This window comes from Pelmatolapia mariae, linkage group LG20 (genome assembly GCF_036321145.2).
Source record: "Pelmatolapia mariae isolate MD_Pm_ZW linkage group LG20, Pm_UMD_F_2, whole genome shotgun sequence".
NCBI classification, from domain to species: Eukaryota; Metazoa; Chordata; class Actinopteri; order Cichliformes; family Cichlidae; genus Pelmatolapia; species Pelmatolapia mariae.
In genome coordinates this window covers 23,788,870-23,802,890 of record NC_086244.1, presented here as the reverse complement: position 1 = coordinate 23,802,890, position 14,021 = coordinate 23,788,870, and the positions used below count along the sequence as shown (strand labels likewise).

General features: G+C 37.7%; 1 protein-coding gene across 1 annotated transcript; it reads left to right on the top strand.

Moving 5' to 3' along the window:
• The first annotated feature begins 617 nt into the window (after positions 1-617).
• LOC134619246 (deoxynucleoside triphosphate triphosphohydrolase SAMHD1-like) lies at positions 618-7,541 on the top strand. Its single transcript, XM_063465015.2, has 11 exons — positions 618-638; positions 3,421-3,581; positions 3,673-3,809; positions 4,094-4,167; positions 4,588-4,684; positions 5,845-6,001; positions 6,203-6,311; positions 6,400-6,491; positions 6,584-6,705; positions 6,810-6,938; positions 7,477-7,541. Exons 1-11 carry the CDS (start codon positions 618-620, stop codon positions 7,539-7,541), a joined length of 1,164 nt encoding a protein of 387 aa, XP_063321085.2.
• Positions 7,542-14,021: the final 6,480 nt, after the last annotated feature.

Sequence of the window (14,021 nt, the reverse complement as noted above, 5' to 3'; positions counted from 1 at the left end):
TAAAGGCAACTGGATTTGTAAGCCAGCCAATGTGCACTGATGCATGTTTGATATATTTAGCCCAGAAAAATTAAGGCCTTGTATTACTTTTACAAACCTACTTTGAGTCCTGAGACTTGGTTGTTTGATGTCATTTTTTGGTCATAAGCTTTGCATTTTACTTTCTAATATATTCACAATTTCTAATAACATAATTATGAATACTTGATTGAAAGTAAATAAATTCTACACACAGGTTTCACAGCAGTGATGTGACAATGTGGAATTATGTAATAAGGAGGAAAGAAAGTGCCACATCCACAAACAGTGAGACAGAAAAACAGAGTGAGAGCAAAGGGTGGAGGAGAATCATAAAACACTAAACAAATATACCTGTATATAGAGAGAGGAACTTGCAGTACATAGCAATCAGAACTTGATGTTGCTGACAGAGACATCCTTCTTGTGCAGACTGAAGTTTAATCACCATGGCCAAGGTAATTAAAACAGACTTTACAATATTACATTTTAGGTTTTTAAATGGCAGTTTTAGTGTGTGATAATGTCTGAAAATTGTTGGTCTTACAACAAGTTACTGATTAGAAGTGCTCAGTGTAAGCATCATTATTATCTGTGACATGGGCGATCGTGGCTCAAGAGTTGGGAGTTTGCCTTGTAATCGGAAGGTTGCCAGTTCGATCCCCGGCTTGGACAGTCTCGGTCGTTGTGTCCTTGGGCAAGACACATCACCTGTTGCCTACTGGTGGCGCCAGTGTCCGGCAGCCTCGCCTCTGTCAGTGCGCCCCAGGGTGGCTGTAGCTACAATGTAGCTTGCCATCACCAGTGTGTGAATGGGTGGATGACTGGATATGTAAAGCGCTTTGGGGTCCTTAGGGACTAGTAAAGCGCTATATAAATACAGGCCATTTACCTGCAATAAACAGTGATGATGTTTTTATTTTAATTTTTTTTAAAATCCATAGTCAATTTTAAATAAGATCCCTAAAAAGTTATTACTAGTCATTACTAAAAACAGGTCCCATGTCAGCACATCTATGCATACAATGAATTTTGTTCTGTGTTGAAGAAAGATTGTAATTTGTATTGATTTTTAATGCACAACAGTCCAAAGGTCTCTTGGCTTCCATCAGATTAGTGTCAGTTTCATTTTGTGTTTAGAGGAAGGCCAATAACACTGAGGTTTATATACTCAAATGTATCCCTGCAGTTGAATTGGCTGTCCAAGCACATGTTTAAATACCTTCCAGTAAAAATGAGCCTGCACTGCACTTGCTCCATTTTCCAACCAAAACTTCATCCTAAAATGTAAACTACTTTGTACCTTAACTGTCCATCCTCAAGATGTTTGCCTACATGTTTGCAAAAAGTGAGCAGTATAAAAAGTCTTCTTTTTTTCACTGAATATCCTTTTTTATACTGGGCTATATTTGGCTCATAATTAACTAATAAATCAATTAAAATGTCCTTACCTCACCTACAAAAGAAGTGCACACTCAAACATTTCACTGGATTCATGAAGCATGTGCAGTGACCAGTTTTGCTCACAATAACTGCAGAAGAGGAGACAAATAATCCGGTCTTAAGAAACAGAGGAGCATCATGTCATGATGCCGTCCCCACAGTTGCTACTGTTTTTTGATTTTATTTCAGTAAAGGTAATACATACTATTGGTGATATTTTAAAAGTGAGTGGGATTTTTTGTTTTTTATATCTTGATTGGCTGCATCAGTCTTGTGTTGTGGCTCCCTGTGGAGTTCTGAAAGTGAAATTCCTAGAAATATATGTGTAATGATGTCACAGCAAAAATAACAGAGTAGGTGGGGTCATATCTACCAACTGTCTTCACCATGACATTAGTGTGAACTAGCTACTGATCAAGGGGCACAGTGTCAGTTTGGAACTGAAAGGCAAGGACAGTGCAGGTATTTTGGTGGTTAACTTTATCAGACATGTATTTGTAGGAGCTTCCATTAAAGCGCATAAAACTTTAGAATAATGCAGCTCTTGCCTCTGGATAGGTGTACCTCATACCCCCATGTTGGTTTTCTTCCTTTATCATCATCATAATGTCAGCCCAAGATCGTGCCCTTCACAGGATAACCCATGCCCTCTAGAGGACTAAGTCTGCATATATCCCACAACATGCTAGAATGGCAATTTATAACATCTAGCCTGCAAAGCACAGTTTTTCTTTTAGTTGTGAATGTGATGCTATTCCTTAATTAGTTTGAAGTCCTAAGTAGGTGAAATAAAATATGTACTTCCCCTAATTCTCCTGTGTAAGTTTGTTTGTACAAGATTCTTTTTGGTTGTTCATACCACCAACCTGTGCCGCCTGGCTATCGGTATTTCTTTTTTGTAAACAAATTGTACATCGTGTAAAGGGAATCCCCGCATCTGCGACCCCCTTACTGTGCCCTCTGGATAAATTTTGTTCCACTTGAGTCTCAGTCCTAAAGAGTTCACACAGTCACAGAAATTTTTAATATTTTGCTTTTATATCAAAATCACATTTATTCTTCTTCAGTGTCCCCTAATTTATCTGCTCATGATGCTTTCAGGTAAAAACATGCGTAAAACCTGCACTTACACATTACACACAGTAATATTATTATTTAAGACATTGTTGCGTCACTGGGAGGGTGTGCTTGTTTTTAAGGCACTAATTTGTGCTACTTGATAGTAATAATTATTGAGATAAACTCAGTAGCTACATCTTGGTATAGAAATCAGTGCACTGTTACTAGAACAGTAAAGAGCTTTCCACTCCCATGTTTACATATTTGCAAATGTGTCATCAGGCTAAATGCCCCCCAAAATACTGGCCCTGTGCCTCTTTAGTAAAATCCAACAGAGTGACTGACCCTGGTGAAAGCGCTAGTAAATGTAGTCCTAAATATCACCATCACAACTTTGACCAATTTTTTTTGTCTCTATGAGCTTTCTTGCATTACATATGCCTAAAGTGTTTGTTTGGAAGCACCTTGCAGTAAAATGGCTGATTATAAGATGTTAAATGTGTTATGTTAAACACAGAAAAAAGGTAAGTTGTAGTAGAAGATGTAGGAAATATTTTATGTTCTTCATGTTTAATTCCTTAACATTATTTGTTTAATTCTATGACTCTTTTCCCCCTTGCTTTGGAAAATAAATGGGTGTGTGGGTGTAGTCCTGAGCAGCACACAGCATTACATGCTTTACTGTTACCTTTTAGTTTTTCAACAGCTGTTATTAATCCATCCACATGTACCTTTTTAATGGTTATGGTATATTGAGCCTGTTGGCAGTCTATGACAAATAAGAAGTGAAATATAGTAACAAATCAAATTAAGGGAAAATAAAAAAAAAAGACTCAGCGCTACTACTCGTCTTTAGATAGACACAGGTTATCAAAAAAATTCTTTCTTTTTTTCACTCAGGTGTTTAATGATCCCATCCATGGCCACATCGAGTTACACCCACTTCTTGTCAAGATCATAGACACGCCTCAGTTTCAGAGATTACGAAAAATCAAGCAACTTGGAGGGGGTTATTATGTTTTTCCAGGAGCGTCACACAACCGCTTTGAGCACTCAGTTGGGTATGTCAACATGTTTGGAGTTACACATTTTTTGTTAAATTGTTTGTTTTTTCAGTTTGTTTCATGGTGAACTGTGTGTTTTGTGATACAGAGTGGGGCATTTGGCAGGAGAGCTTGTAAAAGCTTTGAGGGCAAAACAGTTGGAGGAGCCGTCAATGAACTCGGAATCCCTCATCAATGACCGAGATGTCCTTTGTGTGCAGATTGCAGGCCTTTGCCATGACCTGGGTAAATCTTACACACGTTTTTCAGTATTACATGCATTATATTGAAAATATAATGTGGCTCCGTCATGTAGTCCATACACCCCACCTTCAAACAAGTTGTTCTGTTTGAAAGTTGGAGGAGACTTTGTTTTTTCCTGCAAATTTACAAAATTATTAATAACCAAATATAATCAAATAGATTTTTATTTGATTTTTGTCAGTGCCTGACAGGAATTTATCACAAATCACCCAATCTGAAGTTCACACACATTCACCTTCTTTTTTTTTTTTTGTCTTCAATTCAAGGTCACGAGCCCTTTTCTCATGTCTTTGATGGAATGTTCAACCTTCAAGCAGACCCAAATGGTGAAAAATGGGAGGTAAGAAAGAAAAATATTAGTTTCAGTTTGTGTGAAATGGATCATAGCAGTCATTCCAAAAACTGAATCTGTAAAACTACAGAAAAAAAAAATGGAAATGGACCAGCAATTATTTAGCAGTTTTTCTGGTCTTACTGACCACTTGAAGCACTAAAAAAACCTTTATTTCCACACACTTTGAGCACGTTCTCTACTTCACATGGCCCATTGAGAAATACATATTAACAGAATATGCACATCTTTGGAATATGTGAGAAGTACCTGGAGGAAATTTGAAATGCAAATAAATGTTGTCTGCTTGCTTATTACCTGAGAAATTAACCTGTGTGTTTTTTTTCTTTTGTTTGTTTGTTTATTTGAGGGGGGGGGGGGCACTTTGAATCTGTGATCATTAAAATGTTTGTCTTTGTGTTCTTGCAGCATGAGGACGCCTCTATATTAATGTTTGATCACCTAGTGGATGACAATAACCTGAAGCCACTGATGAATAAGTGCGGACTGATAACAGAAGGTGACAATGAAAATGACCTGGGCCCGTATCCCTAAAGAATCTTTGTGCAAAAAGTGGCTCCTAATGTCCAAATTCTAAGAAAATTCTCAGAGTCATGACGTTTTCTTAGAATTTCCCCTAAAAGTGACACGACAATCCCAGTTAATATAAAAGCTATTCCTCAAGATTCCTAGCGCTTAAAAGGGCTCCTAAGGCGAGATCTGCTAAGAGCAGGGAAGAGGACTTTTAGTGGCTTAGGAGTTCCCCTAAGCAGCTGCACAAAATGGCCAACAGAAGAGGCAGGAGAGATACCTTTATGTTCGTTCACCAACTGGGCCAGCAACAAACCTTGCTCCTCAGTCCAGTTCGGCTTGCGAGTCCTTTTTTTCTCCATTTTCTGTGTTTGTAGGATATTTGTTAACAAGCCTTTATAAATAGACCAGCCAGCAATCACAGACATTGATAAAAGCTGAGCCATGTTACCCTCGTTAAGACCACACTGGACTTGTAACGTTGTGATTTCTACTTCATTAGGGACAGCCCCTTGAGATAGGCCATCTTGTTTTCAATGGGGTCCATATGGGAGTGAAAGTACAAAATATGCCAGCTAGGATATTGATATGAGCAAATAAGACACGAATCATTATTTGAACAGGGTGTAATGAGTTTAAGTTTTCACATATTTTGGATTCTAATGTTAGGCTATAACCCCTACAGCTTACTATTCATTTTCCAGATATTTTCTTGAATGTGAAATATTATTTACAATTACAGTCAGCATAAGATTAGAGTGTATAATTATGTTTATTGATTTGAGGGTACATCCTTTGCTCATTCTCACCAAAAGCTCATTTCCATCAAACTTGTAGGATCAACCAATCACGGCTTTTGAAATGATGACTCATACCTAGCAACGGGGTCAACCACACCTCCTCACTAAGATAGGATTTTCCATCCATTCCTTGCTCAGAGTTCACTGAAAATGTTCTGGAATCACTTCTAAGCTAAAACTCCTGGCAAGGAATTTTTAGGTTAAGTTAGGAGCTCTCTGAGAGGATTCTCAGAATCTTTAGGGATACGGGCCCTGGTGTTTATCAAGGAGATGATTAAAGGATCTCTGAAGAACAATTCACCTCAGAATGAGGTATTCCTCGTTTTTTTTGTGTGAATGCTTTGAAATCAGTCAGGATTATTCCTGGAAAAAACGGTGCCTAATGTTATTATTTTGGCTTCATCTCCACAGCAGTTGTATAGAGGTCGAAACAATGAAAAATCCTTTCTCTATGAAATTGTGGCAAACAAACAAAATGGAATAGATGTGGACAAGTTTGACTACTTCGCAAGGTGAATCTTGCTATCCAGTGAAACTGTCCTCTTTTAACTTGTATTGCTAAATTTCTCTGTATCAATTCCTGTTGAACATCAACAATATTCAATAATGTTTGTTTTACTACACGATATAAAGAATCTCAGGAATACTTTGAACCTTTTTGTGGGGGGGAGCTGTTGTTTTTTGAAATCCACACCTTCTCACTCTTATTTCAGAGATTGCCACCACCTGGGCATCCAGAACAACTTTGACCATCGACGCTTTATCGTATTTGCCAGAGTGTGTAATGTGGAAGGGCAGTTACACATTTGTTCTAGAGACAAGGTGCTGACCTGTTTTTTTTATTAATTTTGAAAAGAGCGAGCTATTTAGCTCATTATCCGTGACTAAACCGTTGGCATGCTTTCAACAGGAAATGGCAAATCTGTATGACATGTTCCACACAAGAAACTCTCTCCACAGAAGAGCCTACCAGCACAGAGTAAAAATGTCAGTAGAGATTATGTGAGTACCTGTAGTTCAGGTGTCAGTACTACACAACATTTAATTTGTCTACTGTCTCACCTAAAACTGACATGTTGGCCATTTTTATCCAGTATTAAAGACGCTCTCTTAAAAGCAGATCAGGATCCACACTTCCAAATTAAATGGGCAGAAGGGAACATGTGCTCTCTCTCCGCAGCTAAAAGGCACAAGGAGGCGTACACCAAGCTGACAGGTAGAGGATTTGAAGTGTGGTGTTTAAAACTAACTACTCATTTAATTTTTAAAACATTTGAAGTTGTCTATACATGCATTTTATTTGTTCTGTTTGCTCTGTAGATGAAGTGATTGAACAAATACTCCACCATGATGCTTGTTCTTGTTCAAATGAATCCACCCCTTCCTCTCTGGAGGAGGCAGCACAGATTATACAGAGGATAATGTGTCGAGATTTGTACCAGCTTGTGGGTGAAATAAAGGTCTGCAGTTAGATTTTCATGTGTTTGTATTACAGGTTCTCTATTTACAGCTGAAGATGGTGTTTTCTTATCTACAATTTCTAAACCTGATATTATGAATATGCAGTCATGGCCAAAATTTTTGACAATGGAACAAGTTTTTCATGTGCATTGCTGCTAAAAACGTTTAGCAACAATAAATCTTTGTTGCTACTGTTGCTTGACGAAAGGGATTTCAATACATAGTCTTTAATAGTTATTCAGTAAACCTCTCTTATTAGCCCAGTTTAACCTCCATGTTTATTCCCTGTTGTTGTTAAAAAAATCAACCTAATATAAAGGCTGGTGTCAGCACGTGATATGTGACTGGCTTTTCTGACATTGCCTTTACACACATGCCCTAACACAGGGGTGGGCAACTCCAGGCCTCAAGGGCCAGTGTCCTGCAGGTTTTAGATCTCACCCTGGGTCAGCACACCTGAATTAAATGATTAGTTCATTACCAGGCCTCTGGAGAAATTCAAGACATGGGCTGTATCCCATTTCAGGGTCTGCAGCCTTAAAGTACGCAGCCTCAACGGTCCTCAAGGGCCGCGTACTCAAAGACCGCTAAGGCCGGAAGTGCGAGGCTTGTGAAATGGGACGGTCTGGCCTCCGTCGCGCTGCCCAGGTTGCCTAGCAACCATGATAGCCGGAAACGTGTGGTTGACAGAAATGAAGGAGAACATATTTTGTTCGTGTGTTTGTTTCTACATGAGCTTTGTGTGATTTAATAAGTATCGGAGGCTGAGACCACAGGACTGTAAAACATGATTGTTGGGCTTCATTTCTGTACTGAACAGTCATTTAAGGTTAGCTAGTAAATAACAATTAGCTAATGTTGTTCATGAGACTAAAGTCAGTGTAAATATGAGATGGCCAATATTATAGTTATTATATTAATCATTATAAGTTATTACAGCAGTGAGTTTGAACTCTCAAATCAAATCACTTCTATTGTCACATCACATGTGCAGGTACACTGGTACAGCACATGTGAGTGAAATTCATGTGAGTGAACTCTGTCAAATACTGAGCTTCAGTAAAGATTCAAGTTGCAGTTATTTATATTTCCTATCACCTTAAATCTTCACTCAAAGACAAATATGTTTGACAGTGTATATGTAGATGTATTATATATAAGAGACAAATGTTGTTCCTTCAGTATGTTGGCATTACTAAATTTGGCTCAATGCTTACATATATGTATAAAAAGAAAATGTACGAGCTGTGATAACTGTTTCTGATAGAATGAAGAGTAGACTGATATATTAAATATTCCTTTATTGGGTGAGAAAATCAGACCATGTCATAACTGCTTTAAGTCATACAGAATAGATATCAGAGCCTTAAACAGGCTGACTTCTGCTAAATGGGTCAAACTGGGCAGAAAGTACACAAACACATAACATCCTTATAGAATATGATGTAACACTATAGATAAACTTACCTCAAAATATATAAAGCATATAAACAATTACAACAATATGATGCAACAAACACAGCAGTGCTACTAATCCAAAATACTCAAAGCTTAATCGAACTGAAACAAACATTTATTTTTAGCTCCATTCTGCTGCTGATACATACTTTAGGTTTCTGAATATTAAACTTGTTGCTGCCTTTCATAGTGTGTAACTTGAAGGCCCTGAGTACTTTCTCCCACTCTGAAAATACTGGAATGATCAAATTATTTGAACATTACCTAATAAGACTGATTCAGGACAGATAATTAGTTATTTTAAACTTTTCTAGCAGTCCTTCACAAACAGGGAACAGTCTATTCTCTCCATCTGTCAGCTGCTGCTGGCTCTTCCTCCTCCTCTTCCTCACACACTGCTGAGTTTGCCCTGGTGGATCATCAGGGGTGCAAAGCCTCACAGATGATGTGCAGCAGTGGCTCCCTCAGTCTGTCCTCACTCTGGACACTTGCAGTTGTCACACATGGAAATCAAATGTGTGATAAGCTGCAGGATTCAAACACAAGTGTAACTTATAAATACATGTTCATACTTTTATTCCACAATCAGAGAGAAAGAAACAGAGAGAGAGTGCAGGACAGACAGACAGGTGACAGTCTCAGGTGTATACACTGCTACAAAACAGCACAAGAGAAGGAGGATTTAGTGTTTGTGTTATTACGAGTGCTAAACAAGAAGAGTTCCCAGATGGTCCAGTGGACACATGTGTGACTCCTGTGATTAAAGCATCTTTCTTTCAGCTTAACGAGTGAACCGTCAGCTCGTTCAAACACACGTTAAAGTCCGTTTGGCTCGACACCACCGAACAGAGGCAGCAATATAACATAGCTAACATTAACAGTGCAGTGAATCCTGCTTGTGCCGTGATATTCAGGACTGCAAACCGAGCAGCATCACTGACTTTCAGCTTGTTGTGTTTGTGGATATATGACTGACTTTAATTATCCATAGAATCATCACATTCTCTGTAAGATTAAGGTCAACTATTGTATTATTATATTTTAAAGGCTTTAAAACCAAGTAAACGCTGAAAGTACAAACATCGCTAATGGCAAATAACTTTGCCGACATGTGGCCAACAGTAATGTTTTAATGTTCCTCATTATTAAACATTTGCACATAAATAAGTGACATAATATTCAGTACTTACGTTTAACAGTTTACTCTTCGGCCGCTACGCTTCTGCCGTCTGCGGCAAAATTATCCACAGTGACTGCCACGCTATGAATTGTGGGATATGTTGGGCCACGAAGTCTACATCGCCACAGCCTTAAAATTCAGGGAAATGAAGGCCGCATTTCAGGGCCGCATTTCGAGCAGCCTTTGAATTGGGACAGCCTTCGGCGCGCCGCTGTGACGCAATCGGCCTTAAAATGCAGCCTTTAAGGCTGCAGACCCTGAATTGGGATACAGCCATGGTGAGGAGGTCATTTAGCCATTTGAATCAGCTGTGTTGGATCAAGGACACATCTAAAACCTGCAGGACACCGGCCCTCGAGGCCTGGAGTTGCCCACCCCTGCCCTAACAGGAGCTAGACAGGTATACACTACTACTACTTTCCGAGTATTTTTTCTATGTGTGAACTAAAACACAAAGCTGTAGATTTACATATTTTAAAGTCTTGGAAGACCTAAAAAATCTTGAATTTAGGAATCTAAGAAAAGTCCAATTTCAAACAGAAAACAAAATTGAAAATTGAGAAACACATAGAAGGAGTGTAATGTGAAGGTTCTCTTACTGTTACCAATAATGAATAAATCTCTGTCTTCTCACTCCAATTTTTCTGACTTTCTCAGCTCAAGAAAAAAGACCAAGAGAAAGCAGAGGTAAGAATGAGAACTCATCGTAAAACAAGATTAACAAATCAATTATAACGATAAAGGCTCAGGTTTTCTCTTCCATACTTCAGGACGTGACTAAACGTTTAAAAACAGAACTGGCTAAAACCATTCCTAACGACGGAAAACAGGATGAAAACGACAACTTTGAAGTTAAAGTGAGTTTTTAATCTAATTGCCTTTAATAAGTCTTTTCTTAATATCTTGGATTTTGTTAATAATCATTTGATTAAAAAGACGTTGCGAACCTCCAATGAGCCATTATTTACATGTGAATATAAACACCAGCTTCTCTGTCACACTTCTCTTTTAGGTTGCCAAATTTGACTATGGAAAGAAAAATGAAGACCCGATCAGTGACTATACATATTTCTACAGCAAGTTTAACCCTACCATTGGATTCAAGATCCCCAGAGAAGAGGTCAGAATCACAGTACATATATAGGGCAACTTTCTGCTGCATATTTTGTCATTTTTATGTCACTGTCCTTGTTGTCAGGTATCCAATCTTCTCCCAGAATGCTTTTCTGAGAAGCATATTAGGGTTTACTGGAAGAGACGTAATGATGAGAGTCTGAAAGATGCAAAGAAGTGCTTCGAGGCTGTGAAAAAGGTATTACTATTCTATTTAATGGCAGTGGTGTTACTACATAAGCAGCAATGTGGTGGGAAGATAAGCATGCAAGCTGCAGTTAAAAACTCTTGCCAGAGTCCTGAGTACGAATTACAGATTTATAACTTTGCCTTTTTGGTTATACTAATGAACTTTATATAAATACAGGAGGTGGAGGAGAATTAGAGTGACATCAAAAAAGCAACACCAGGAGACGCCCAGTGAATCTGAAGATGTTAAACATTCAGAGTTTTAGGGATACCGCAGAGATTCTGAAACAGGAATTTAAATCATAAAACTTAAGTACTTTGTCTACTTTACAATATCTTGTTTTTGCTTTTTGTTTTTTATTTTACCTAAGTGGTTTAGTTTGGAAATTAAATTTACATACTGAATGATTTCTAAATCTTCCTCATCTCTAGCTGACATGGTTTTGTGGTTAGCAAGGCTTTTTTTACTTTCTTCAATATGTATCAATGTGAAGTAAGAACCTAAAATCTACAACAAGTCATGTATTGAATAAACTATATATCACGCAATTTTCACTATTACATTATATCATATAGCTCAGCTCTGATCAATATATGGTTAAGACAAGCACTGGGTAGTCTTGTGAGTTTTGATTGTGTGAAAATGTATTCTTTATTATGTAATGGGTCTCTAAATGAAAACCTACCAAAAGTTAATTAAAACTTTTAGCTGTTTTACTGTTTAGATGTGTTTGTTGATTTCTGGCCTATTCAAAATAAAAGCTCCTTTTCTCTTTCTGTTGTATCATTTTGAAGTTACACCAAAGGAAGAAATTTTGATACCAATGCTATATTTATAAAAGTATATACTGACTTCCCATACATACAACGATGGAAAAAAGGTAAACATTTTAGTTTACCTTTCTTTCCTATTTTAAAGGCCTTTTATTTCCCATTTCATGGGGCATTTTCTCCCATGGTATTAAAAAGATCATCCAAGGCTGAGCCAAATGAGGGAGGAGGCAAAGGCTGGAATTAGGCTGGGGAAGATGCACTGATGCTATTAGGCTAGAAATACACCAACTATTCTTAACAGCTACATATTCAACTAAGTGTTTTAACAGAGTCTACAATGTGGCAGGGTGTTGGAGTGGGCACCAAGTATTTATGACAACAGCCGATTAACAACAGTTAGTGACTTGAAGGTCCACACCTTACTACTGCAAACAAGCATCTACATGCAGAACATACAGGAAGTAACTGGTGAGGGATAGAGTGCACAGCCAGATATTAGAAAACTGAGGTAGAGCTTTAGGGCATGTCCAAGCATGTGGTTTATAGTGATTTTTGAGAAAATAACACTAAATCAAATAACTGATAGTGAATAGGAACAAGGTCAAGGTATAATGGATGACTAAAAATCCAGCAGCAGGTTTACAGTTTACATTTATCAGTGTGAATTGTAAGCACCAAAACTGATGGTAGAATTGACTCAGGTGGGGTTATCATTAGTACATTAGTATCATTAGATATAGTTGTAAGAAATTAGAGAAAAAAATTATAACTATGCAAATATGTATTTTACTTGTTTTATAAACCATTCAATTAATTAATCAAAGTAAATAGAAGAAAATTGCTACACTTTTATTTTAAATATTTAAAGAACAGAGCAGACTATTACACAGTGTTGTTTAATCAGTGTGTTTTACCGGATAGCGTACATGATAATGACCGTCTCTCCTTGACAGCTCCGACTTTTTTAATCGACAGGAAGTTACTGTACATAACACCGCCTTTTTTACGCGTTTACGTCACCATGTTATTTTACGTAATTCGAGGCTTCGTTCGCTTCATCGCAATTTGCTCCGCCCCCTACTTGTCATCCAAGTACCTGCCACATGCATCAAGCTGTCTGCAAGCAGCGAGTTAAAGACCGGAAGCAGAATGTGTTGAACTTCCAAAATAATATAATGATAACTCGGCCGGGTCTGTGTTTGACAATAATGCTGTGAAAATATTTATGTTGTTGTATATACTGTGGATTACTGCTATTTGGATGAAAACATGCTATGCTGTACCTGCAATATGTTGGTGTGAAAGGTGGTAGACAGTTGGTTGAAAGTTGGTTTTGATTCAAAACCAAGTACCACAAGGGGAGGATTGCTGTTATTAATACCAAAATTGTAAAAATAAAAGGATTTAATGGACAAGAAAAATATTTCTGTAATCAAATGGTTGCTTAAACACAACTCATTTTTGAAGGTAAATCTTTTTTAAATATGTATCAAGAAAGTCTCCTTCATTGATTTAATTATTAACCAATAGCAGCACTTTTTATAAGGGATTATTGATCTATAAAATTTAACAGTGAAGTAGGGAGAGTATCAGAAAAACTGTTGTTTTTTTCAGTCATCTGTAGTCATTGGATACTTTTATAATTCAACATGATAGTCTTTGGTATATAAGTGTCAGAGTTACAGGCTTCTGGTTTTGTTTTGTATTCAGAGTCTGCTGTCATAAAGACCCAGAACTTTATGGAAATACTTTTTGAGGTAAACACAGATATGTCAGGCTCAAAAGTGGCCCAAATGTGCCATTCCTATAAGTCAAACCTGACTCTGAGTGATATTCTCAACTCGGGTCAATCTTAGGTCAGCTACAAGTCTGCCCTACAGTACAAGCCAGATGTCAGAGATATCAGGTATCTTATAACATTTGGTTATAGCAGACCCAGATGGCACTTGCCATCACGTATACCAAACCCAGTTCAACTTTTGGGCCTCATGTGGAGAACACCATAGACTTTTAGCCCAAATAACAATTTAGCAGTGCCACTACTGATCAGTCAGTAATAAAAATAGCCCAGATTAGATGGGGGATGGAAATGTGGAACGATAATAGTTTTGGGGGAATCTTTGCTTTTGCTTTTTGGTTACGCCACCCAAAAAGCAGGGCGTTAAGCTTCGGTTTTATGCTGCAATGTCCCGTTAAAATGGCATGCTGAAAACATTATTTGGACACACACATTTTGTATTCACGTTCTTAAAAAATCACTATAGCTGAGCATAATATAATTTATCTTTAAAAGAAAACGAGTCATACCGTTTTGGTCGGTCAGCCATGTGACCAAAACAGTCTTATTTTGAAAAGAA